The sequence below is a fragment of the Procambarus clarkii genome, chromosome 50, assembly GCF_040958095.1.
Source record: "Procambarus clarkii isolate CNS0578487 chromosome 50, FALCON_Pclarkii_2.0, whole genome shotgun sequence".
NCBI classification, from domain to species: Eukaryota; Metazoa; Arthropoda; class Malacostraca; order Decapoda; family Cambaridae; genus Procambarus; species Procambarus clarkii.
Genome location: NC_091199.1, coordinates 15363830 through 15389603, shown reverse-complemented (window position 1 = coordinate 15389603; position 25774 = coordinate 15363830). Strand labels below are relative to the sequence as shown.

The window sequence follows — 25774 nt, the reverse complement described above, 5'->3', positions numbered from 1 at the left end:
CGGTGTTTTGTTCGATTTCATCGCCACAGTTCAGTGACCTACGGCTTCGAAATAATAAAATTAATAAATCGGTTCCAAAATAAGCATTTTTTATAGCTCTTATTATCGTAATAATGTTGCTAAACTAAATATATAACCCAAAAATATATAATTTGATGTAAATCGAATATTTAAGAGAAATTTATGTTACTGGACCTGGCTTAAACACCAGCTTACTGAAGGGTGTACATATAGACTTAGTCTGCGTTCGTACAGTGTGCACCCAGTGCCCTTAGCTTTGTCTGCGATTGACGTACAGTATTTATCCGCCGGAGGAAGAATAATTGTGGAATTGATAATTTTTTTACTACAGCTCTTTGGTTATAAAACAAAATGTCACAGGGGCTTACTAATAGTGCCTTATTAATGCCAAAAATGAAGCAATATTTTGCAAGAACTAGTAGCAGAAAATCAACCAGCATGAGAACAGCCGTACCCAGCACGAGAATAGCCGTACCCAGCACGAGAACAGCCGTACCCAGCACGAGAACAGCCGTACCCAGCACGAGAACAGCCGTACCCAGCACGAGAACAGCCGTACCCAGCACGAGAACAGCCGTACCCAGCACGAGAACAGCCGTACCCAGCACGAGAACAGCCGTACCCAGCACGAGAACAGCCGTACCCAGCACGAGAACAGCCGTACCCAGCACTGGAACAACAGCCGTACCCAGCACGAGCACAGCTGTACCCAGCACTGGAACAACAGCCGTACCCAGCACGAGAACAGCCGTACCCAGCACTGGAACAACAGCCGTACCCAGCACGAGCACAGCTGTACTCAGCACTGGAACAACAGCCGTACCCAGCACGAGCACAGCTGTACCCAGCACTGGAACAACAGCCGTACCCAGCACGAGCACAGCTGTACTCAGCACTGGAACAACAGCCGTACCCAGCACGAGCACAGCTGTACCCAGCACTGGAACAACAGCCGTACCCAGCACGAGCACAGCTGTACTCAGCACTGGAACAACAGCCGTACCCAGCACGAGCACAGCTGTACTCAGCACTGGAACAACAGCCGTACCCAGCACGAGCACAGCTGTACTCAGCACTGGTACAACAGCCGTACCCAGCACAAGCACAGCTGTACCCAGCACTGGAACAACAGCCGTACCCAGCACAAGCACAGTTGTACCCAGCACGAGCACATCTGTACCCAGCACTGGTACAACAGCCGTACCCAGCACAAGCACAGTTGTACCCAGCACTGGTACAACAACAGCCAGCACCAGCTCAGAAGCAGCTGAACCCACAGCAGCAGCGAGCACCAGCAAAGCTGATGCAAACATCTAAATACATCATGTGTGGCATGAACAGTTAGAACAAGTGTTAAATTTAAGTGTGTGCACAGTGTTAAAATTAAAGTTGCAGTAATTTTAGTGTACAATAGTTTTCATAGACTGTATTGTAGTACTCAACATTCAGCAGAACTACTTTTAATCAACACAGTGCTAACGGCATAATGCACTGCAGTACGTATTTACTGTAGAGCATTCACAACGTCACGAAACTTCAAGATGGACATAACTTCAACAATAAGGTAAATTTATGAATTACAGTATTTTTTAGTAGAAAAGTAATAAATAGGTACAGTATGTAATATGATAATGCATTTTTATTGTGTACAAGAAAAAAGACACTGACACGCCTCCTGAAGGTCACCTCTTGCAACGAATCCAACGCTCCAACGAACTGGGGTTGGTCCCATATAGTACGTTGAATCGAGGTTGTACTGTAAAAGAGTAAAGCTGCAAGAATGAACGCGAGAACTGCAGCCTCACAAGATCTCGGTTACCAAGACAAAACTGACAAACGTAATGGAGAATGAAATATTCCCAATATGATGCCAGGTAGTAAGGAATGAAAGGATAAAAAGGAGTGGGAAGGGAAGTGAAGTAGTCTTTGTGATACAACCCTGAGGCTTCAACAAGATAATCTGGAGGTACTGTAATCAACCAGAAGGATTTTATGCTAGGTATACCAATAATGAGGACCATGAAGATAGTGGTAGGCATTATTTATAACCCTCAGTTAACTACAAGAAGGCCAATGGAGGAAAATGATAATTGCAATACCTGGACTGTACCTGCTACTACTTTACTTTCCTTAAAGGCTACTTTATTACAAAATTTCATTAGATTTAGAAAGGGTCGAGTGGGAGGCCTTTGGTGAATTCACATGGAATGACCCCATGGAGTGATAGCACACAAAACGTGGTCAATGGGAATAACTGGTCAAGTAGAACGCTGGATACTCAATTTCCTGTCGAACAGAACACAAAGAGTAATAGTCAATCAAATAAAATCGAGTCTAAGCGCAGTCAAAAGCTCTGTACCTCAAGGTAGAGTCCTTGCACCACTCCTGTTTCTTTTTCTCATATCAGACATAGACAAAAATACAAGTCACAGCTTCATGTCATCCTTTGCAGATGACACAAAAATCATTATGAAAATTACCTCTGCTGAAGACATTGAAAAATTATATGGAGATATCAACAAAGTTTTCGATTGGGCAGCAGAAAATAACTTGATGTTTAACAGTGATAAATTCCAGGTACTTAGGTATGGCAAAAATGAGGATCTGAAACATAATACAGGGTACAAAACACAATGGAATCTGCCCATAGTAGGAAAACAGCATGTCAAGTATTTGGGAATAATGATGTCTGACGATCTAACGTTTACGGAGCATAACCAAGGAAATTTTCAGTCTCCATGTTGTAGTGGTAAGACACTCGCCTGGCGTTCCGCGAGCGCTTGTCATGGGTTCATATCCTGGCCGGGGAGGATTTACTAGGTGCAAACCCTTAACTGTAGCCTCTGTTTAACGCAACAGTAAAATGTGTACGTGGTTGTAACAACGATTCTTCGCGGCGAGGATCGTATTCCAGGGACCTGCCCGAAATGCTACGCGTACTAGTGGCTCTACAAGAATGTAACAACTGTTGTATATATCTCAAAAAAAAAAAAAAAAAAAAAAAAAAAAAAAAAAAAAAAAAAAAAAAAAACTTTCAAATCTAGGGATCCCATCACAATGGTTGTACTCTTTCAAGTCACTTGTGTACTGCTCAGTATTCACTTTCCCCTTGAGAGCAGGAGAGATTGCTGAAATAGTGGGAATACAGAGAACATATACGGCAAGCATATATGTGATAAAGCGCCTAAATTATTTGGATCATCTCAAAGCTCTCCAAATGTACTCACTAGAAAGGAGATGAGAGATATCAAATAATATACACATGGAAAATACTGGAGGAGCCAAGTCCCTAATCTACACAGCAAAATAACAACGTACTGGAGTGAACGATATGGAAGAAAATGCAGAATAGAACCAGTGAAGAGCAGAGGTGCCATAAGCACAATCGGAGAACACTGTATAAACATCAGAGGTCCACGGTTGTTCAACATCCTCCCAGCGAGCATAAGAAATATTGCCAGAACAACCGTGGACATCTTGAAGAGAAAACTAGACTGTTTTCTAAAAGAAGCTCAGGACCCACCAGGCTGTGGTGGGCCTGCGGGCCGCTCCAAGTAACATCCTGGTGGACGAAACTCTCACAAGCCCGGCCCGAGGCCAGGGGCCGGGCTTGGGGAGTAGAACAACTCCCAGAAGCCCATCAAGCAGGTATCCCACCTCACAGCTGGCTCCCAGCTACCACCCTGGGACAACAGCTGGCTCCCAGCTACCACCCTGGGACAACAGCTGGCTCCCAGCTACCACCCTGGGACAACAGCTGGCTCCCAGCTACCACCCTGGGACAACAGCTGGCTCCCAGCTACCACCCTGGGACAACAGCTGGCTCCCAGCTACCACCCTGGGACAACAGCTGGCTCCCAGCTACCACCCTGGGACAACAGCTGGCTCCCAGCTACCACCCTGGGACAACAGCTGGCTCCCAGCTACCACCCTGGGACAACAGCTGGCTCCCAGCTACCACCCTGGGACAACAGCTGGCTCCCAGCTACCACCCTGGGACAACAGCTGGCTCCCAGCTACCACCCTGGGACAACAGCTGGCTCCCAGCTACCACCCTGGGACAACAGCTGGCTCCCAGCTACCACCCTGGGACAACAGCTGGCTCCCAGCTACCACCCTGGGACAACAGCTGGCTCCCAGCTACCACCCTGGGACAACAGCTGGCTCCCAGCTACCACCCTGGGACAACAGCTGGCTCCCAGCTACCACCCTGGGACAAGTGCTGATGAATCACAACATTATCACAAGACTTCCCGGCATCACCGTGGCCAACGTAAGTCACATACAATTTTTGCACTATTTTTCCCCATGATCAGGGAGTTTATTTTAACAATATTAGAAAGTAATCATTTGCTTAATTTTTTCTTGCTCACTGTTGGTGATGTCGGCAATAATAAGGGGCAGAGCTTAGGGGTTAATCGCATCACCCCCAATTACCATACCCCACACAATGCTCTTCCATAATCCATTAACACACAACTTCATCTAATTTTGTATTTGCAACACTTTTTATAATTTTCCTTTTACCTAATTCTCCCCTATCACTCACAGCAAGGAGCGCCCTAATATTATCTGTGTCTCTCCATATCACACACATAATAGATATCTTATTGTATATGTGTGATACTATATAAGTAATACTATATAAGCAAGTAGTGATATGTAATACTATATAAGAAGTGCTACTGGATCACACAGAGTACAGTACAGTATCACACTGCTATAACTAGTGTGATACTGCATTATTTGATGCATTACTGTATACTGTCAACATAATACTCACATTCTGTAGACCAGATGGTCCAGGAAAATCACTTGGGTTAAAATCACTCATAGCAACTGGCTCTTCCTTTTCTATTGTTGACTGAAGAAACTCGGGAAAGTCATTTGTGTTGCCCTCCGAGCTGTGTGGGCCGTCACCCTCCTCTCCCCCACCACCATCGTAACTATTACTTTGTACTGACAAAAAATCATCATTAGCAGACTGTTCAAAGTTGTCCTGTTGCTCCACTTTAATGAGCACTGGGGGTTGATCTATACTTATTTCTGTGTCTTTCTCCTCTGGCTGTTCTCGAGGGTTGGCCACTTCACTAGCACTGGCTTGACGGCCGGCACTCGGTTCCGGGGTGCCAGGGCCGTCTCCTGGAGGTCTGCCAGGGCTGTGTTCTGTTCCGACGGGAGTGACTCTACGATCGTCCGCTCTGCGTCTCTTAGCGGGAGGACTGGCTTGTTCTGGCCGCTGTCTACTCTGAGGCACACCGCTTGCACTGCCACTACTAGTTACACTTTTTTTAGGTTCCTCATCTGGCACAGCCAAACCTTTTATTCTGAGACATTCTGCTGCCTTAATGAGAGAAGACAATTCATTTTGTCTTACATTAACTTCCCCAATGTACATATAGTCCAACAAAAACTCTAGGTCCTGACACTGAATGTCCTTGAGGACAACTACTGGGTTCTTGCATGGTGTACGGTCAAATATATCACTAAAATATTCACTACACGTGGACAGAACCAACTTGTGGACGGGGTAAAACTTGCCCTCGCACGCCAACGTCACATCTGTGTACGTCTCCTGAAAAATAAAACAAATTATCCATGTATGTAGATTAGTATATGACACCCGTAACACTGTATTCAAGGTTTATAATGCTCAAAATTACAAAAATTCAAATAAATCAATTTGATAAATACTGTAATATAACAACTTTACTAGTTAACCACAACATGAGACACCCTCTTCCCAGTAATAAGACATGCAAGACACCCTCTTCCCAGTAATAAGACATGCAAGACACCCTCTTCCCAGTAATAAGACACCCTCTTCCCAGTAATAAGACACCCTCTTCCCAGTAATAAGACACCCTCTTCCCAGTAATAAGACATGCAAGACACCCTCTTCCCAGTAATAAGACACCCTCTTCCCAGTAATAAGACATGCAAGACACCCTCTTCCCAGTAATAAGACACCCTCTTCCCAGTAATAAGACACCCTCTTCCCAGTAATAAGACATGCAAGACACCCTCTTCCCAGTAATAAGACATGCAAGACACCCTCTTCCCAGTAATAAGACATGCAAGACACCCTCTTCCCAGTAATAAGACACCCTCTTCCCAGTAATAAGACATACAATTTTAGGAATTTTAGATGCTCCTAGAAACTCCTAAAGTAATAGTTTGAATGAATGTGGTTTGCAAATGTTCTTTTCATGTCATCTAAACCAGCATCAGGATCATTTATATAGGCATCAGCTAGTGCTTCCTCCACCCCCTCCCCCCCTAATCCTAACTGAAGAGAAGATACTAGTTACTTATCCTTTCTATTTCATCCCCATCAAGAGCATCAAAATCTTAAAACCCGAGGGTCACAGTTACCCAAGTGCCACACAGTGTAGGAAGGTAGGTGAACCCGAGGGTCACAGTTACCCAAGTGCCACACAGTGTAGGAAGGTAGGTGAACCCGAGGGTCACAGTTACCCAAGTGCCACACAGTGTAGGAAGGTTGGTGAACCCGAGGGTCACAGTTACCCAAGTGCCACACAGTGTAGGAAGGTTGGTGAACCCGAGGGTCACAGTTACCCAAGTGCCACACAGTGTAGGAAGGTTGGTGAACCCGAGGCTCACAGTTACCCAAGTGCCACACAGTAATTATCTAAGTGTAATAACAGGACGAGAGCTACGCTCTTGGTGTCCCATCTTCCCAGTACTCTTTTGTCTTATGATGTTTTGAAACTACTGATGGTTTTGGCCTCCACCACCTTCTCACTTGACTTGGTCCAACCGTCTACCACTCTACCAAAGAAAACTTTATAACATTATTTGGCACCTTTGTTTCCTTAGCTTGAATATATGACCTCTTGTTCTTGAGGTTGCTGGCTTAAGGAATTCCTCTTTGTCAATTTAGTAGATTCCTGTTATTACTTAGTATGTGGTGATCATTTCACCTTTTTTCTTCTATCTTCTGCCTTGCCATATTTAATGCATCTAGCCCCTCTTCATTACTCTTGTTTTTCAGTTCCAGAAGCCATTTTGAAGCATGCCTTTGCATCTTTTCCAATTTATTCATGTGCTGCTTGGGCCTATGGGCACCATACAACTGCTGTGTATGCAAAGTTTGCTCTCACAAAAATCATGAGCAGTTGGTGCTCTATTTCACCATCCATGTAATTAAAAGTGATTCTGAAGGTAGAAAGTGTAGCATATGTATGTCCGAGCCAGGGAGGCCGGAACTCGGGCCCGAGCCAGGGAGGCCGGAACTCGGGCCCGAGCCAGGGAGGCCGGAACTCGGGCCCGAGCCAGGGAGGCCGGAACTCGGGCCCGAGCCAGGGAGGCCGGAACTCGGGCCCGAGCCAGGGAGGCCGGAACTCGGGCCCGAGCCAGGGAGGCCGGAACTCGGGCCCGAGCCAGGGAGGCCGGAACTCGGGCCCGAGCCAGGGAGGCCGGAACTCGGGCCCGAGCCAGGGAGGCTTGAACTCGGGTCCCAGCCAGGTAGGCTTGAACTCGGGTCCCAGCCAGGTAGGCTTGAACTCGGGTCCAAGCCAGGTAGGCTTGAACTCGGGTCCAAGCCAGGTAGGCTTGAACTCGGGTCCAAGCCAGGTAGGCTTGAACTCGGGTCCCAGCCAGGTAGGCTTGAACTCGGGTCCCAGCCAGGCAGGCTTGAACTCGGGTCCCAGCCAGGGAGGCTGGAACTCGGGTCCAAGCCAGGTAGGCTTGATGAAACCCGAGGCTCTCAGTAGCCCAAGCCCCACAAAGTAATTAAGTGTAGTTACAGGATTAGAGCTACGCTCCTAGTGTCCTGTCTTCCCAGTACTCTTTGTTGTATAATGCTTCAAAAGTACAGACAGTTTTGGCCTCCATCACTTCCTCACTTGTTCCAACTGTCTACCACTCTGTTTGCAAAAGAAAACTTTCTAAAATTTATTCGACATCTTTGTTTCCTTAGCTTGAATCTGTGTCCTCTTGTTCATGAAGTTGCTGGTTTCAAAAATTCCTCTTTGTCAATTTGGTTGATTCCTGTTAGTATTTTGTAAGTAGTGATCATATCACCTCTTTTTCTTCTATCTTCTGGTTTTGGCACGTTTAATGCCTCTAGTCTCTCCTCGTATCTCATGTTTCTCAGTTTCGGAAGCCATTTTGAAGCATGCCGTTGCAGTTTTTCCAGTTTCCTTATGTGTCTTCTTGAGATTTGGGCACCATACAACTGCTGCATATTCCAATTTTGGTCTCACGAAAGTCATGAACAGTTTCTACAGTATTTCATCATCCATATAATTAAAAGCATGTGTGAAGTTGTAAAGTGATGCATATGCTCCTCTCACAATGTTCTTTTGAGTGTTCCTGTGGCGAGAGCTTACTTTCCAAAATCCCTCCAAGTCTCCTTCTTTATTAGAGTTCTGTAATTCCGTTGACCAAACCACACACTAGAAGATGAAAAGACGACGATGCTTCGGTCCGTCCAGGACCATCATCAAGTCAATTGTGATGAGTTGAGGGCGGTAAAGGCATAAGCAAAGCAAGAGGTGGAGGAAATCTCAAGAGAGAGGCAAGAGCAAGGCAAAAGATAGGTGTAATAAAAAATGTAAATGGGAACAAAAAAGAAAATAAAAGAAAAAGACAGATAAAGAGAAAAAAGGACGGGTAGGCTTATGTTAGATCACGTTTGTTAGAATGATTAGAAAATTTGAGTATGTACTGTGAAAGAGAAGAGTCAACAGCAACAAAGCCACGAATAAGGTTAATGTTGGATAGGTTGTGTATCAGAGCCAATTCAACAAGGCGGCGTCTGTATAGAGTAGAGGCAGGAAAGATTATTTTAGAAGACCAATCAAAAGAATTAGAATCCCTAACATGACAGAAGAGTCATGTCAGAATCCCTAACATGACAGATTTATTCATATATACAAGACTTCTTACATTCTTGTACATCCACTAGCCCGCATAGCAGTATAGTACAATAACACAAACAGCCTGACATATCCTTACTACGGATACATAATAAACTATACAAAACTGTTATACATTACGGAAGCCAATAATTATGCAATAAAATGCACCATACCTAATTATTGAGACCATTTAAGGCCAAAAATTTACCTTATTATATAGGACATCAATAAGGTATTTCAGAGTGTTTACCTTATTACGAAGGCCACTAATGACGTGGTAAAAGGTTGTGCGGTGATTGTTCCACTTGAGGGATAAAAGTTCTCCATCCATTTTTTCTGCAAGTAAAATCACATTTTAATTAATATATTCATGAGTCTCTTGATGTCTGGCAGATTTCTTCTCATTCCATTTATTATGACACTTCAAAACTCCACACATGACTTTTCTAACATTCAACACGAATATTCCCTCAATTGTTTACACCACAGCAACCAACCTCTCGCCTGCGCACCTGGTAATACCTAACTGCTGCATAACAAAATACAAAAAATTAAAATTCCTTCTTGTACTGTTAACCTTAACTACTGCACTGTGCAAAGCACCTTTTGGCACTCTGAGAGTTGTGCTATTTGTTTTAATTAGGCTATATTTTAATATTTGTAATGTTTTCATTACTCTTTGTGTTTTAAAATGGAAATACAGTAGTTCAGTTTAGAAACATTTTGACATTAATTTAACTTTACCTGAACATTTATAAAAACAACAAAAGTATGTCCTTGACATTTGCACTAAGAAATTTTTGCCAAAACCAAATGTGCAGCGGTTAAGACAGCGGCTATGGGGAAATAGTCATACCCGCTTATGCACAAAAAAAAAATGTTGAATGTAATGAAATGCCATTTTCTGGGCGAGACCCGAGGCTTCCCGGAGCTTTCCAGGCTGATATGTAACTATTAGCTTTCTGGCATTAGTCAAAGTGCATGGAGTTCTTGCCTGCCAGGGATCACGAGTCAGACCCTGGCCCCCTCAAAGAGGTACGAGGAGCAATGGCCAACAGAAACCACCGTGTGGTTGAAAGCATCCTGTCTGCCATCGACCAGGTCTGGAACCCAGAAAGATAGGCGCCCCAAAACAAACCTCTATTCTGGTGAAAATATTGCTACCGAAAGCTGAACGAGTGGACAGAACCCTGCAACGAAAATTAGCAAACAAGCATGACGTCATCACGTTGCCACGCCGGCAATTCAACCGGCAATTCTTTGGCTGGATGTCAAAAACACGTGAAAATAACGCTGACCAAAGGGAGGGAGGGATGCCGGAGAGCCTCTGGGTCTCACTCAGAAAATGGGGTTGCATTACATTCAATGCTGGTTTTCTGGGGGGAGCCCCATCGGCTCCCCGGAGCTAACTACCCAAAGACAAGGAAAAACACAGGGATTTACCCAGGTGGCGATCAGTCCTCAGTCCTCAACGCGAAGTTAAGACAACTGGCTGCAACCGCCAACTCAATGCAACACAGACCCTTCCAGGTGAAGGAAACTTCATACTGCCTCAGAGACAAAGCATGCAGGTGGGAGACCAATAATGAAGCCACCTGCACCCCATACAAGCGATGATAGACCCGAGTCAGCAACTTGACACGAAGACTTGAAGAGAAGAACAAATCAGCCTCATACCGGGCTGGACCGATTTACTGAAAGAGGCGGAGCCGCGGGAAGACCCTCGGGTTCAGACACCCAGCAAGCAGCGCCTGAAACCAAGGATGGGCTGGCCATCAAGGAGCCAGGAGGACAACTCTCCCATTGGTAAGTCTCCAAGCGAGTCATGACCAGCTGAACCGCTGTTCAGCAACAGCTGAACCGGGGGAAAGATGTACAGGTAACCCCACCTCGCCCAGTCCTGCCTGAAAGCGGCGACCCCGACAGTAGTCGGGGAAGGGCACCACGTATACTAGAAGACGCCTCAACCTTGCCGATGCGAAAAGATCCACTTCCAGAGGCCCGAACATCTGGCAGAGCCAACAGAACGAGTTGGCGTCGAATGTCCATTCCTTGACAGGGAAATGAACCGGGACAGGCCGTCTGCCAGGACATCGGACACCCCCTGAACGTGAACTACCATGAGAGCCAAACCCCCGAGAACTCAGCAGACAAGTCACCCGAAGCGACCAGCCCCAAAAAGTCAAGGACCGCATGGAACCCACTCGATTCAGGCAATGAACCGCCAGGGAACAGTCCAAATTGAGCCGAATCATCGATCTGCAAGCGACCCAAATCCTCTGGACCGACATCCACACAACCGTGAATTCCCACACTGTGCTGTGAGCATGATGGAAGGAGAGACCCCACCATCCCTGGCCAGCTTGGTGAGCACTGGTCACGAAGCCCCAGCCAAGAGACGACGCGTCCGTGAACATACCGAGCAAGGGCTCGGGTAGGCGCCAAGGCAGTGAACCCCAAAAACCTGAAGAGAAAGCCAGCGACGCAGCAAGCCGAAGAGGAAGGCGAAACGCAGGCGAACCAGAGCCACTGGAGGAAGAGACAAGAAAGCGATCCAAGCGTCCCACATAAGACCCAGCCAAGACCGAACCTGAAAGGGAACCAGATGGGACTTCCGCCAGTTCACCAGGAACACAAACCCAGCAGGGATAGAACCAAATCCCTGGCAAGCAGACATGTGGACTGGCTGGGAGTCCAAACCAGCCAGTCGACGAGGTAGTCCAGAACCCGAACACCTAACAGATGCAGGCCGGCCACCATGACCCGAGTAAGGCAAGTGAAAACCCGAGGCGCCAGATTCAACCCGAAGGGAGGGCAATGAAAGCGGTAACCCTGACGCCCCACGACAAAATCGAGCCAGTCCCTGAACCTCGGATAAACTGGGATGTGCCAATACGCATCCTTGAGGTCCAGGGACACCATCCAAGTGCCTGGCTCTAACATAAGACGGACCTAAGACAGAGTAGTCATCCTGAAGGGGGGAAGGGGGGGGGGGCAAGAAACCCACTGGTTCAGTCCAGAATGAACTGGAAGTCCGTGCAGTCCCGTTTCAGAACCGAAAACATGCGGGAAACCCATCTGAGGGATGTCGTGGACTCTACCACACCCAAGCGAACCCACTCCGAGATGACCTGACAGAGTGCAGAAGAAGAGGCCTGCCCCGAACCCCCGAAGGAAGGAGGGGCCACCCTATGCCACCACAGGTCGCACGAAACGACCCGAAAAGCCCACGAATCGTGGGACCAAGCACGAGCAAACAGGGTGAACTTACCCCCCCCCCCCCCCTTCCATCGCCCTGTAAATGGGACGAACAGTGAAAGGGCCGACGCACCTTACAAAAACCTAAACGGCGGACAGGGCGCTGACCAGAACCGAAGACTGCGCCTGCCCCAAATCTGGCACCACGGGCGTACCACGACGAATGGAACCCCAAGCCTTGGCACGACCTTTCCAGGAAGGCCCACACCCCCCCAAGCACCAACAAGTCAGACATAAGTCTACAACTAACCGAAGCCGCCTGCAGGTACTGCACCACCGCAGACTCTGCAAACATAAAGGACAAAAAGGGGGAAGACAAGCAAAGAGCCAGGGCCCAAGCATATTCCAAAGAAGAAGCAAGCACCACCTATCAACGCACGAGACGAGAAGCATAGAACCGCGAAACCGCATCATGCCGGAGTGGCACGAAGAGCTTCAACATAGCAGACGACGCCTGCACCACAGAAGGCAATGCACTAGACCCGGCAGCGGCCCCAAGCCCCCCCCCCCCGCCCCTTCACATCCAACTCAAGCCAATCTGAGGACAGCTCAAGGAGGGAAAAGAAACGCAGAGCCGAAACAAGCAGGCCACGAGTACAAATCCTCCACAACCAAGGCAACTGAAAGGGAAGGAACCTGCACTTGAAGCACCACAACACCAACATCCCACGGAGAGCAGGGGGCAAAGAAACACGCATTGAGGTGCTCGAAATCTCCCCCAGGAAAACCTGAAACTGTCTAGAGCTACAGTGGATGGTGGCACAGGTGGCAGGTCCTGCTACAGTGAGTGGTGGCACAGGTGGCAGGTCCTGCTACAGTGAGTGGTGGCACAGGTGGCAGGTCCTGCTACAGTGGGTGGTGGCACAGGTGGCAGGTCCTGCTACAGTGAGTGGTGGCACAGGTGGCAGGTCCTGCTACAGTGGGTGGTGGCACAGGTGGCAGGTCCTGCTACAGTGAGTGGTGGCACAGGTGGCAGGTCCTGCTACAGTGGGTGGTGGCACAGGTGGCAGGTCCTGCTACAGTGAGTGGTGGCACAGGTGGCAGGTCCTGCTACAGTGAGTGGTGGCACAGGTGGCAGGTCCTGCTACAGTGGGTGGTGGCACAGGTGGCAGGTCCTGCTACAGTGGGTGGTGGCACAGGTGGCAGGTCCTGCTACAGTGGGTGGTGGCACAGGTGGCAGGTCTTGCTACAGTGAGTGGTGATACAGGTGGCAGGTCCTGCTACAGTGGGTGGTGGCACAGGTGGCAGGTCCTGCTACAGTGGGTGGTGGCACAGGTGGCAGGTCCTGCTACAGTGAGTGGTGATACAGGTGGCAGATCCTGCTACAGTGGGTGGTGGCACAGGTGGCAGGTCTTGCTACAGTGAGTGGTGATACAGGTGGCAGATCCTGCTACAGTGGGTGGTGGCACAGGTGGCAGGTCCTGCTACAGTGGGTGGTGGCACAGGTGGCAGGTCCTGCTACAGTGGGTGGTGGCACAGGTGGCAGGTCCTGCTACAGTGAGTGGTGGCACAGGTGGCAGGTCCTGCTACAGTGGGTGGTGGCACAGGTGGCAGGTCCTGCTACAGTGGGTGGTGGCACAGGTGGCAGGTCCTGCTACTGTGAGTGGTGGCACAGGTGGCAGGTCCTGCTACAGTGGGTGGTGGCACAGGTGGCAGGTCCTGCTACAGTGGGTGGTGGCACAGGTGGCAGGTCTTGCTACAGTGAGTGGTGATACAGGTGGCAGGTCCTGCTACAGTGGGTGGTGGCACAGGTGGCAGGTCCTGCTACAGTGGGTGGTGGCACAGGTGGCAGGTCCTGCTACAGTGAGTGGTGATACAGGTGGCAGATCCTGCTACAGTGGGTGGTGGCACAGGTGGCAGGTCTTGCTACAGTGAGTGGTGATACAGGTGGCAGATCCTGCTACAGTGGGTGGTGGCACAGGTGGCAGGTCCTGCTACAGTGGGTGGTGGCACAGGTGGCAGGTCCACCACCTGTGGGTGGTGGCACAAGTGGCAGGAAGCTGTACGACTCAGCAGTTTTCTGCGAGCCACTAAATACACTAAAGATTGATAACCCAAATGAATTTTTCATGGATATGATACCAACATCAAATCATATATCAGATGTCACCCTATCCCCACTGGATTTTGAAGAAGCCATAAAGAGTATGCCTATGCACTCTGCACCAGGCCCTGATTCTTGGAACTCCATATTCATCAAAAACTGTAAAAAAAAACACTATCGCAGGCCCTTCACATTCTTCACTTTTTCTCATCCTCATATAGGACATAGAAAAGGACACAATCTATAGCAATATCAATCTTTGCAGATGACACTAGGATTTTCATGAGAGTAGACAACATAGAGGACACAGCAAACCTCCAATCAGACGTAAATCAGGTCTTTCTATGGGCACCAGAAAATAATATGGTGTTTAACGAAGATAAGTTCCAGCTCATGCGCTACTGAAAAAATTAAAATATAAAAAGGGAAACCACGTACAAAACTCAGTCAAATCATATAACAGAACGAAAAGGCTATGTAAAGGATTTGGGTGTACTGATGTCGGAAGACCTTACCTTTAAAGAACACAATAAAGTAGCCGTCACAACTACAAGAAAAATGACAAGAACTTTTCACACTAGAGATGTTATACCGATGATGATACTTTTCAAAACACTAGTGCTCTCTAGAGTGGAATACTGCTGCACAATGACGGCCCTTTTCAAAGCTGGAGAAATTACAGACTTGGAGAGCGTACAGAGATCCTTTACTGCTAGAATCCACTCAGTAAAACATCTAAACTACTGGGATCGACTAAAGAGCCTAAATCTGTATTCCCTTGAGTGCAGGCGGGAGAGATACATAATAATTTACACATGGAAAACAATAGAGGGGGCTGGTCCCAAACCTGCACACAGAAATACCACCACATGAGACCAGAGGGCATGGAAGGATGTGCAGAATACCCTCTTTGAAGAGCAGAGGTGCAACAGGTACTCTGAGAGAGAACTTTATCAACATCAGAGGCCCGAGACTGTTCAACACGCTTCCACTACACATAAGGGGCATAACTGGCGACCCCTCAGTGTTCAAGAGAGGGATTTCGACCACAACGCTCCACACTCGATCAAATACTCTGCCTTGAACATGAAATCCACACCTCCCTCAGAAGCAGCAAATTTTGTATTGTTCTTTACTTAGACAAGATAACCTGACCTCAAAGGAGCTTTTGATAGCATTCCTCATACTTGCCTCCTCGCAAAGCTTGCGCGTTTAGGCGTACAGGGAAGATTACTTTTTTGGTTAAAATCCTATCTTACGAACAGGACCTCTAAAGTCTATATACAAGGCGAGTGCGGGTGTCCCTCAAGGCTCCATACTAAGCCCAACCCTTTTTGCTGCATTCTTAGCAGATTTGCCTAACACCCATCCTGTTAACCTCTCGGCGTACGCTGACGACTTAACAATGTTATTCAGACAATGCCTTACCAAATACAGTCTCAACAATGCAAACAGCACTTGACCACCTCATAGATTGGACACAACAATGGGGCCTTCAAGTTAGTACTATCAAAACCTATTATCAAATTTTCACTAAAAAAAAAAAAAGACTTGCTCATCTACCCACCCTCACAATACACAACACTCCCATCCAACACGTACGAGAACATAAATACCTTGGCATGCACTTAGACTCGCCCTCACTTACCTGGAAAGCAAACATTCAACACCTTAAACAGACGACACAACCCCAACTCGCCATACTGAAAGCCCTCACTGGCACCACCTGGGGAGCACACCATAAAATCCTGCTCCATTTCTATACAACCTACATTCGCAGTCAACTAGACTATTGTTGCCAAGCATATGCGTCGGCTGCGCCTACTAACCTACAGAGCCTAGAGGTCATCCAAAACAATGCCATGTGACATATGTGGCGCAATGCGTTCCACTCCTATCCTTGGACTCTACGGGGAAATGGGCCTCACAAGCCTAGCCATCAGACGAGACATAATGTGTGCCAACTATCTGTCACTGTACCACTGCTCACCAGACACACCCATACAGATAAAAAATTAACCCAACAGTTAACTCTCATATCCCCCGCTTCCCAACCAGTCACTCACAACCTTTCCTCACACGGGCTACAAATAACCTCGATATAGACCTCTCTCTACTCCAAAACTCGGAAACCCAACTTACTGTTCCCCCAATTCCACCCTGGCTTTATACAACTCCTAATACAGCAATACAACTCGAAGACAACATTCCAAAGTCTGCACCAAACTCAGCCATAACCTCAGTCTTTACCTCAACAATGAAAAATTGCTACCCAAATACCACAGCAATTTATACAGATGGATCTCGCATCACCATGAACAACGTACCCTCGGTCACTAGCGCTGTATGGATACCGGAATACCATCTCAAGCAGGGATGGCGGTTACCAAATACCAAACCAACTATCTGTTTTCACAGCTGAATTATATGCCTTATATCAAGCTCTCCAAATAATCACAACATTACCAATCGGGACATATACAATCTGCAGTGACTCCAAGAGTGTGATTCAAGCAATTACGTACTCTTCAACAACGTGCAAGGAGTTTGTTTACCCATGTCTTCAACTTCTTCATGAACATCGATTGAACAGCTATGATACCTCTATCCAATGGGTGCCAGCACATTGTGGTATTCTCCATAATGAACTAGTAGATCAACTAGCCAAAGCGATGCACAACACACCTCGCATTACCCGTCATCCAATTCCCCATGTTGCACGTAAAGGAGCCTTCAAAAATACCATCACCCAAAATTTTGTGACGAAATGGAAAACGTCATGCTCACCCTTATACTATGGGTCCATTAAAAAGAAATGGGAAACTTGGAAACATGTCAGATATAAAAGCAGAGAAATTGATATAGCGATGACCAGATTAAGGCTGGGACACACCAAACTAGCAGCACACAGCTCTAAGTACAGAACAGACATCAACGAACTCTGCATCCACTGTCAGGTGCCTGAAACAATCGAACACTCTCACCTGCACTGCTTCCGACATTATAGTGCCAGAGTAAATCTCAAACAAGTACTTATATCACTTAAAATACCCTTTACCATTGAGCATATATTAGGAGGCGGTGACCACTCGTTACAAGAAAAATACCAAATAGTCAAAGCACTGACTAAACATCTACAGTCGACCAACAAACTGCGTCACATCTGACCCGCGCCACATTTATACCTGGCGCCACCAACAGCTGAACGCAGACAACAACTGCCTCGTCGCAGTACCAAGGATCAGCTGACGCCATAAACACAACACACCGCCCTACAGTGCGGCAAGTCTCCCTCTAACGCACACCTCTGTTGTAGTCGCCGCTCCTCTGTCTACACCACAACGCAACAAGCACCTTTGGAACTCTTATCCTCAACATGCACGCCTCTACCAACACGTGTACTGGTGCAGTCATCGGGAGGACAAACCCTTCATGCCACCTGCACCTACTGTCAACAAGAAGTGTTCAAGAGAGAACTGGATAAGCAACGCCAAAGGATACCTGATCAACCAGGCTGTGACTCATCCCTCAGGCTGCGAGCAGCCACATCCACCAGCCTGGTTGCCAAGCCCCAGAAGCACCTCAAGGTAAGGTGGTGCAGGTGGCAGGCCCACCACAGTGGGTGCAGGTGGCAGGTCCACCACAGTGGGTGCAGGTGGCAGGTCCACCACAGTGGGTGCAGGTGGCAGGCCCGCCACAGTGGGTGCAGGTGGCAGGCCCGCCACAGTGGGTGCAGGTGGCAGGTCCACCACTGTGGGTGCAGGTGGCAGGTCCACCACAGTGGGTGCAGGTGGCAGGTCCACCACAGTGGGTGCAGGTGGCAGGCCCGCCACAGTGGGTGCAGGTGGCAGGCCCGCCACAGTGGGTGCAGGTGGCAGGTCCACCACTGTGGGTGCAGGTGGCAGGTCCACCACAGTGGGTGCAGGTGGCAGGCCCACCACAGTGGGTGCAGGTGGCAGGTCCACCACAGTGGGTGCAGGTGGCAGGTCCACCACTGTGGGTGCAGGTGGCAGGTCCACCACAGTGGGTGCAGGTGGCAGGTCCACCACAGTGGGTGCAGGTGGCAGGTCCACCACAGTGGGTGCAGGTGGCAGGTCCACCACTGTGGGTGCAGGTGGCAGGTCCACCACAGTGGGTGCAGGTGGCAGGCCCACCACAGTGGGTGCAGGTGGCAGGCCCGCCACAGTAGGTGCAGGTGGCAGGTCCACCACAGTGGGTGCAGGTGGCAGGTCCACCACTGTGGGTGCAGGTGGCAGGTCCACCACAGTGGGTGCAGGTGGCAGGCCCACCACAGTGGGTGCAGGTGGCAGGCCCACCACAGTGGGTGCAGGTGGCAGATCCACCACAGTGGGTGCAGGTGGCAGGTCCACCACTGTGGGTGCAGGTGGCAGGTCCACCACAGTGGGTGCAGGTGGCAGGTCCACCACAGTGGGTGCAGGTGGCAGGTCCACCACAGTGGGTGCAGGTGGCAGGTCCACCACAGTGGGTGCAGGTGGCAGGTCCACCACAGTGGGTGCAGGTGGCAGGTCCACCACAGTGGGTGCAGGTGGCAGGTCCACCACAGTGGGTGCAGGTGGCAGGTCCACCACTATGGGTGCAGGTGGCAGGTCCACCACAGTGGGTGCAGGTGGCAGGTCCACCACTGTGGGTGCAGGTGGCAGGTCCACCACTGTGGGTGCAGGTGGCAGGCCCACCACAGTGGGTGCAGGTGGCAGGTCCACCACAGTGGGTGCAGGTGGCAGGTCCACCACAGTGGGTGCAGGTGGCAGGTCCACCACAGTGGGTGGCGTCCCGGCCAGCTAGAGGTGGTGGCACGTCCACCTGCCCAGCCCTCCCCCTCGGCTCCCCTCCACACCTGTGCCTCGCCCCAGTACCTCTGGGTGCCTCTGGGTGCCCCTGGGTGCCCCTAGATGCCCCTCAGTGCCCAGGGGAGCAGGACTCACCTGGTGTTCTCGGGGTCAACACAACAAGCGACCGGCCGCCATTTTCAGGCTGGATGTGACGTCACAAGCGTCTCGCGCCCCGCCGGCACAACACATTAATCTCCAGGTAACGTCCCTGTTATTTACCCTTAATAACACGCCTTATCACATCCCTTAAACGTAAACAATATATATATATATATACTAATGTCTTAGATGGTATAACAATTATATCAGTGTGTGTTACCACAATTGTTATTAAGTTGTCGAGAAATATAATTACCCGCTTCGAGAGACCCCAATGCAGGGGTAACGAGGCTACTTAGAATTAATTTTGTCAGGGGACAGGAAGCCAGAGTGTATTCATACACGTTAGGCTTTTTATCGAGGTCACTTCCCTCCCCAAGGTCGAATTACTGACCCCGCCAAGGATACAAGCCCTCCCCCTAATAAGCTGCCTATTTTTTTTTTTTGGGGGGGGGAGTAAAGAAGATGGAGAGGCATAGGTGAAGGGAAGTTTAGAAGTGGGAAATACAGTGAGAGGTATGACAGCAGACGCACTGTCCGCCTTGCTGACTAACTCCTGAGTACCTACTTACTGCTAGCTGAAAAGAGACATTAGGTGGCAAAGGCATGAAAGGCTGCAAGGTGAAAAGAGGCATGCACACTGATATTGATCCTGATCTAAATCTTGTGTCTCATATCTACACCAACCAGCACATTGATCATCATTATTGCAAGTATTACACAGCACACCAGGCTAAAAACAAACTCCAAAATAGCACCTGCTTATCAGTTTACAACCAAAATGTTAGATCACTTGGCAAACATTTTGACGATATAAATGCATTATTCACAGCACTAGGTACTAACTTATCGATCATTATTTTAACAGAAACTTGGCTAAATAAAAACTGTACCCAATTCTACAACTTAGCTGGTTATAAAGCCATTCACAACTGTAGGCCTAATAAAAAAAAAGGTGGCGGCACAGCTATATATTACCGGCGTACATATATCTGCAACAATGTCATTAGTGATAGAGATGACTACTGTGAATATACTTTTGCTCAGTTTACAATTAAATTCCTTAAATCCTCCTTGACTATTGGAGCCATCAATAGATTTCCCAATACAAACTTAGCTTCATTCTCAGATAACCTAAGGAATCTTATTATAAACAACAATTTCAAATAAAACCACATCATTCTGGGAGGAGACTTCAATATTAACCTGGGTCAACAAAATTGACCTCAAGATGACTATTTCCTTAACAACATCAATTCCTGTATCCTAATCCCCCCAATCACCAAACCTACATGTACACCTCTATTATTTCACTCCTAAATCTTAGCCTTTCTAGAGAATGTAGAGTGAACTTTGTCAATCTTTCGTCCTATTAGAGGTTTCCAGTTATTAGTCCAGCTTATTATTAACCTTTCTTATGGAGGGATCTGTGGTGTTTGTGTGTTACTGAGGAAGTCTTGGTTGTAGGGTTGATGTAAAGTCATGACTTGGTTACTGACTTTAATACTTAATATGATTACATGACTAGTAGCTACCAAGCTTGGCGGGCGTCCTGTACCCTCTCTTGTTTACCTTCTCTCTCTCTGGCGTCTCAGCCGCCGCACATAGAAAACGGATGGTACCATTTTCTGTGAACATGACATCCCTCCTTTTCTTTAAAAAGAATGAATACAGGATGTCTACCATGCTTGTAGCACAAAGCAAAGTTATTGACACAAAGTAAGTTATTACCATATCAAGAGATACTGCATACATTTAACATTAATTAAGCACACAAAGAATTTAAACAACTTAATCTTTTCCACAAAGGATTTCAATGTTAAAAATACATATGCAATGTTAAACAAACATGAAAGAAACTGTAATACAAAGTTACAAAATATTGAATGAGATATCTGCATTATTCAAACAATATTAAATTTAGTTTAGCACAATAAGTAAATACTTTTCATTACATAGGAACACAATTAATCATCAAATCGTGTAGGGCGTTTAACATGACGTTTAGGACGAGAATCCTTAAATGCAATAACATCCCTTGATGAATTGTTTGTCGGGTTATAACTATTTTTTTCTTTTTCTTTTGCACGACTTTGCACTTCATCATTTTCTACACTAGTTGGAATCACTTTGAAATAAGCCATATTACGTGTTATACTATGATCTCTATTACTAGCTGTTACCATAGTTCCTTTTACACTAATCACTTTATATGGTTTTGTATCATACGGCATATCTAACTTTCCCTCTTTTTTCTTTTTAACAAGAACAGTGTCACCAACCTTTATGAACTGTTCCTTTGCACGTTGATCATGAGCAATTTTCATTTTGCCCTTGGCTAGTGCATCCTTCTGAGCAAGACGTTTATCCGTTACCTCGGCTGGCATGACGGGTAGTGCGATTCTCATAGGACGTCCAAATAAAAGTTCACCAGGTGACTTGCCCAGTGTTCCATGCGGTGTTGCACGGTAGTTCCTGAGAAAAGCATACATAGCTTGTTTCCAGGATCGTCCTTCGGCATGAGCACAGCGTACCGCTTTCATGAGAGGTTGCATGAATCTCTCAACTTCTCCATTTGCTTGGGGATGTAGTGGCATCACACGGCGGTGTTTGAATCCAATATGCTCAGAAAAGTTGACGAAGTCTTGTCCATTGAATGGCGGTCCATTGTCTGTCTTGACAACTTCAGGAATGCCAAAGTTTGAAAAGATCTTGTCGAGTTTCGGGATGACAGCCTTTGCAGATGTGGAAGTGATGACTTCTACTTCTGGATAACGTGAGTGATCATCAATGACTACCATCAAGTACTCTCCAGTTGGTAGTGGTCCGCAGAAGTCCATTGATACTTCCGTCCATGGTGCAGCAGGTAGTGGTGAAGGTTGTAGAGGTGTTGGTCTTGAAGTATCCACTGCAGCTTGGCAAGGGACACAGGCATCATGCATATCCTTTGCTTGACGATCAATGCCAGGAAACCACACCTTTTCTCGTAGCAGCTGTTTCGTCCTAACAAGACCTTGGTGTCCTTGATGTGCAAGCTTCAGAGCACGTTGCTGGAGAACAGCTGGAATAACGATACGAGTACCTCGCAGCACAGTGTCGCGTTGTTGCGTAACACTTAATTCTGTCTGGATGCGTTCAAGTGCTTTGAATGCATCTTGGTCAACTCCTGAGTGTGGGATGCGTGGAAACTTTTTCTTAGTCAATGCATCCACTGTTGCTTGCAGAGTTGGGTCCTCTAGGGTTGCAGTACGGATTTCATCAAGAGTAAGAGCCTTAGGGACTGCATCACAGGTTACAGAGTGTACATATTCCTCGGCAACTTGCTGATGCTTGGTGATGGTGAAACTGTTTGCAGGATGTCGACTGATGTAATCAGCGGGATTGCCTGCACCCGGCTTGTATTTCACCGTAAAGTTGTATGGTTGCAGACGAAGAGCCCATCTCTCAATGCGAGCTGGTGGTTTGGACTTTGGATTATTGAAGATGGTCTCCAACGGTTTGTGGTCAGTGACCATCGTGGTGAAGGGCGCACCAAGCAGATACACATTGAAGTGTTCACAGCCCCATACAAGAGCAAGAGCTTCCTTCTCTGTCTGACTGTATCGTTGCTCAACATCTGTGAGAGAACGGCTGGCGTAGGCAATTACTACTCTGGAATCTGGTTGACCAGGTTTGTGTTGGGCTAAAACAGCACCTAATCCAACAGGACTAGCATCCACCGTTAACTCAGTGTCCATTGATGGATCAAAGTATGCAGCAGTCGCATTCTCTACTAGTGCATCTTTCACAGCATCAAATGCATTTTGCTCGATATCGCTCCAGTACCATGATGCATTTTTCTTCAGGAGCTCACGTAGAGGCTTTGTAATGGTAGCAAAATCTGGAATGAAGCGAGAACAGTAGTTTGCCATTCCCAGAAAACTATGTACTTCAGTGGACGTTGAAGGAGGTGCAGCATTCTTGATATCTGCAACTTTCTTAGGATCTGGAGACAGACCTTTGTCACTAAGTACATATCCAAAGAATTCAATTTTATGTTGATTGAACTCACACTTTGCTCGGCTTAGCGTCAAATTCTTTTCTCGTAAGCGTTGCAATGTTGCACGAAGAGCTTTGTCGTGTTCAGCTTGGGTACGGCCATAAACAATGATGTCATCAGACATGTTGTCAGCATTAGGTATATCTTGCAATACCTGGCTGATGATGTGCTGGAATACCTCGGCAGCACTGTTAATACCAAAACTCAGGCGCTTGTACCTATACAGACCTCGATGTGTCGTAAACGTTGTGATGAAGCGACTCTCATCATCAAGTTCAAGCTGATGATAGCCCTTGTTTAAATCTAACTTGCTGAATACAGTTGCACCATTCAAGCGGTAAATCATATCATCTACAGTGGGTGTAGGATGGCGTTCACGCATTATTGCCTTGTTGGGAACACGCATGTCCACACAAATGCGTATCTCATCCGGATTCTTCGGCTTTGGTGGAGTGACAATTGGGCTTACCCATGGTGTTGGACCTGTTACTGGTTCAATGATATCTAGGTCGATCAGCCTATCCAGTTCGGCATCGACTTTCTTGCGAGTATGGAATGGTTGTCGGCGATGTGGTTGGGCAACTGGAATTACATCTGGGTTGATATGCAGATGTACTTTGCTATCAGTATAACAACCTATGGATTTAAATAGATCAGAAAATTCAGCAACAATAGCATCCACATTGTTTGCAGATTCCACTGCTACAGCATTAGAAAGCTGAAGTAGCCCCAATTTAGTTGAAGTCTTGTAACTGAGTAAAGACTCCTTTGCATTCCTAACAACATGGAATGTAGTAATGAGCATTGCATTCTTTGACTTAATCTCTGCAGTGAAAGTTCCAATCACTGGCAAGGCTACCTTTGAAGCATAGGCAGTGGCTTTGTCATTATAGTTCTCAAGCTTTGGGAACTGTTTTTTAAATTTCTCATAGTGGCACTCAGCAATGGTGTCAATGTTTGATCCAGTGTCAATGAGAACCTTGAGACAAATACCAGCAATGTATACACATGTCTCTGGGTTGTTTGGAAGATCATTCCATTCTGTGATTGCTTGTACTCCATAAGTATAATCACATTCACTGTCATCTGAGACTGGTTGTAATGAAATGTTGTCTTGTACATTATTAACATTCTGGATATGAGGTGCAATATTGTGTTTACCACCTCAACCCCTATGACCTGATCCTCGTACAGTGCTTTTATTCATTGACTGTGGTTTCTTTAGTGCGGAACGACACATAGCACCAAAATGACCTAGTTTTCCACACTCATAGCACTTCTTACCTTGAGCAGGACAAACATTATCTTGGTGTGGGTAGTCTCCTCCACAATTGTAACATTTATTGTTGACACCCTCTGATGTGGGTCGTTGTGACTGCTTGAGCCTTGTTCCTTGACCCCAGTTGTGACGTGGTTCTCGGCTCAATTTACTGTTAGGTTTGGCATGATATCTTCTTTGATCACGGTGTCCTCCCTGAACCTTACGTACCTCATCACTGTTAGTAACAGTGGCAGAACCGTTATTAGCACTGCACTCCATGTCACGAGCATCACGTGCAGCATCTTCCATTCGACGAGCAATATCCAGTATCTTGGTAAGAGAACTGTCATCATCAACAAGTTCTAGAGCTCTTCGACGGAGACGTGTAGATGTGCATGTTTCAATTATTTGCTGTTTGATTTCTTTGTCAACATCAGCAAACTCACAATGGGCTGCTAAACCCTGCAGACGTGTGTGGTATTGATCCACAGTTTCATTAGAGAGTTGTTTTGCTCTCCTGAAATGCATAATTTCCATTGCAGTATTTTGCCTTGGTTTGAAATGCTCTGTTAGTTTGGCTTTGGCAGTGTCATAATCTTTGGCACCACCAGTGTCTTTCAGTGTGTCAAAGATGTCACAAACTCTATCACCTGCATAATGAAGTAGAAAGGCACGCTTTCTTTCAGCACTTTTGATGTCAGAAACTATCAACAAATTTTCAAACCTTTTAAGCCATTTGACCCACCTCTGTGACAGGTTTGTCTGATCACAGTCAGGATCAAATGCAGGAAACTGAGGTATATTTGCCATTTTTACTGAATAAATGTAAACTTATCACTTAAATGTTCCTCAGAATATTAAACACTTACTGCACTGTATATGTTAGTCAAGAATTCACTGTAATTACTTTAATTTTGCAAAGCACACAAGCATTTTAATGCAAAAGTTCACAACAGTGCACAATATAGCAGCAACTGACTTCTTACCTAGCCCTTGTGTACATGTGTTGTTCCTACTCACAGCAGCAGCACAGCAGTTGGTACAGCAGTTGGTGCAGCAGTTGGTACAGCAGTCAGTTCAGTGTGATGAATTTTGTAGCACGAAGCGTCGTTTCGTAACCAAAACATCAGGTTTTGTACACATCAAAGCGTCGTTTCGTACACAACGTCGGCAGATTCCTCAGTACACAGTTTCTTCAGCACAGCTTGGGTAGCACACAGCATTAGTTAGCACACAGCATCGTTTAGCACACAGCATTGGTTAGCATACAGCATCGGGTATGGCGCTCACAGCTTCTCTTCCTCCTCCAGGCAGCAT

At 47.1% G+C, this 25774-nt stretch overlaps 2 protein-coding genes across 26 annotated transcripts in view; both read right to left on the bottom strand.

Moving 5' to 3' along the window:
• LOC123772612 (protein bric-a-brac 2) overlaps nucleotides 1–19236 on the bottom strand; it is a 309393-nt gene extending 290157 nt beyond the window's left edge. For 24 of the 25 annotated variants that reach the window (XR_011222567.1, XR_011222566.1, XR_011222568.1 and 21 more), the window contains exons 1-3: nucleotides 19152–19236; nucleotides 9157–9242; nucleotides 4805–5596 (exon numbers count right to left, since the gene is read on the bottom strand). Coding sequence is in view for 20 of the 25 variants with exons in the window: in XM_069303590.1 (XP_069159691.1) it covers nucleotides 4805–5596; nucleotides 9157–9237 (873 nt within the window). In the remaining 5 variants the exon portion in view is untranslated. Of the gene's footprint in view, nucleotides 1–4804; nucleotides 5597–9156; nucleotides 9243–19082; nucleotides 19107–19151 lie in introns of those variants that run through there. The other variant, XM_069303589.1, reaches the window with a different exon arrangement.
• On the bottom strand, nucleotides 17730–19792 carry LOC138351660 (uncharacterized). Its single transcript, XM_069303672.1, has 2 exons — nucleotides 19730–19792; nucleotides 17730–19007 (listed from the first exon to the last, which is right to left on the bottom strand). The coding sequence occupies exons 1-2, from the start codon at nucleotides 19790–19792 to the stop codon at nucleotides 17730–17732; spliced, it is 1341 nt and encodes a 446-aa protein (XP_069159773.1).
• Between the last annotated feature and the right edge of the window lie 5982 nt (nucleotides 19793–25774).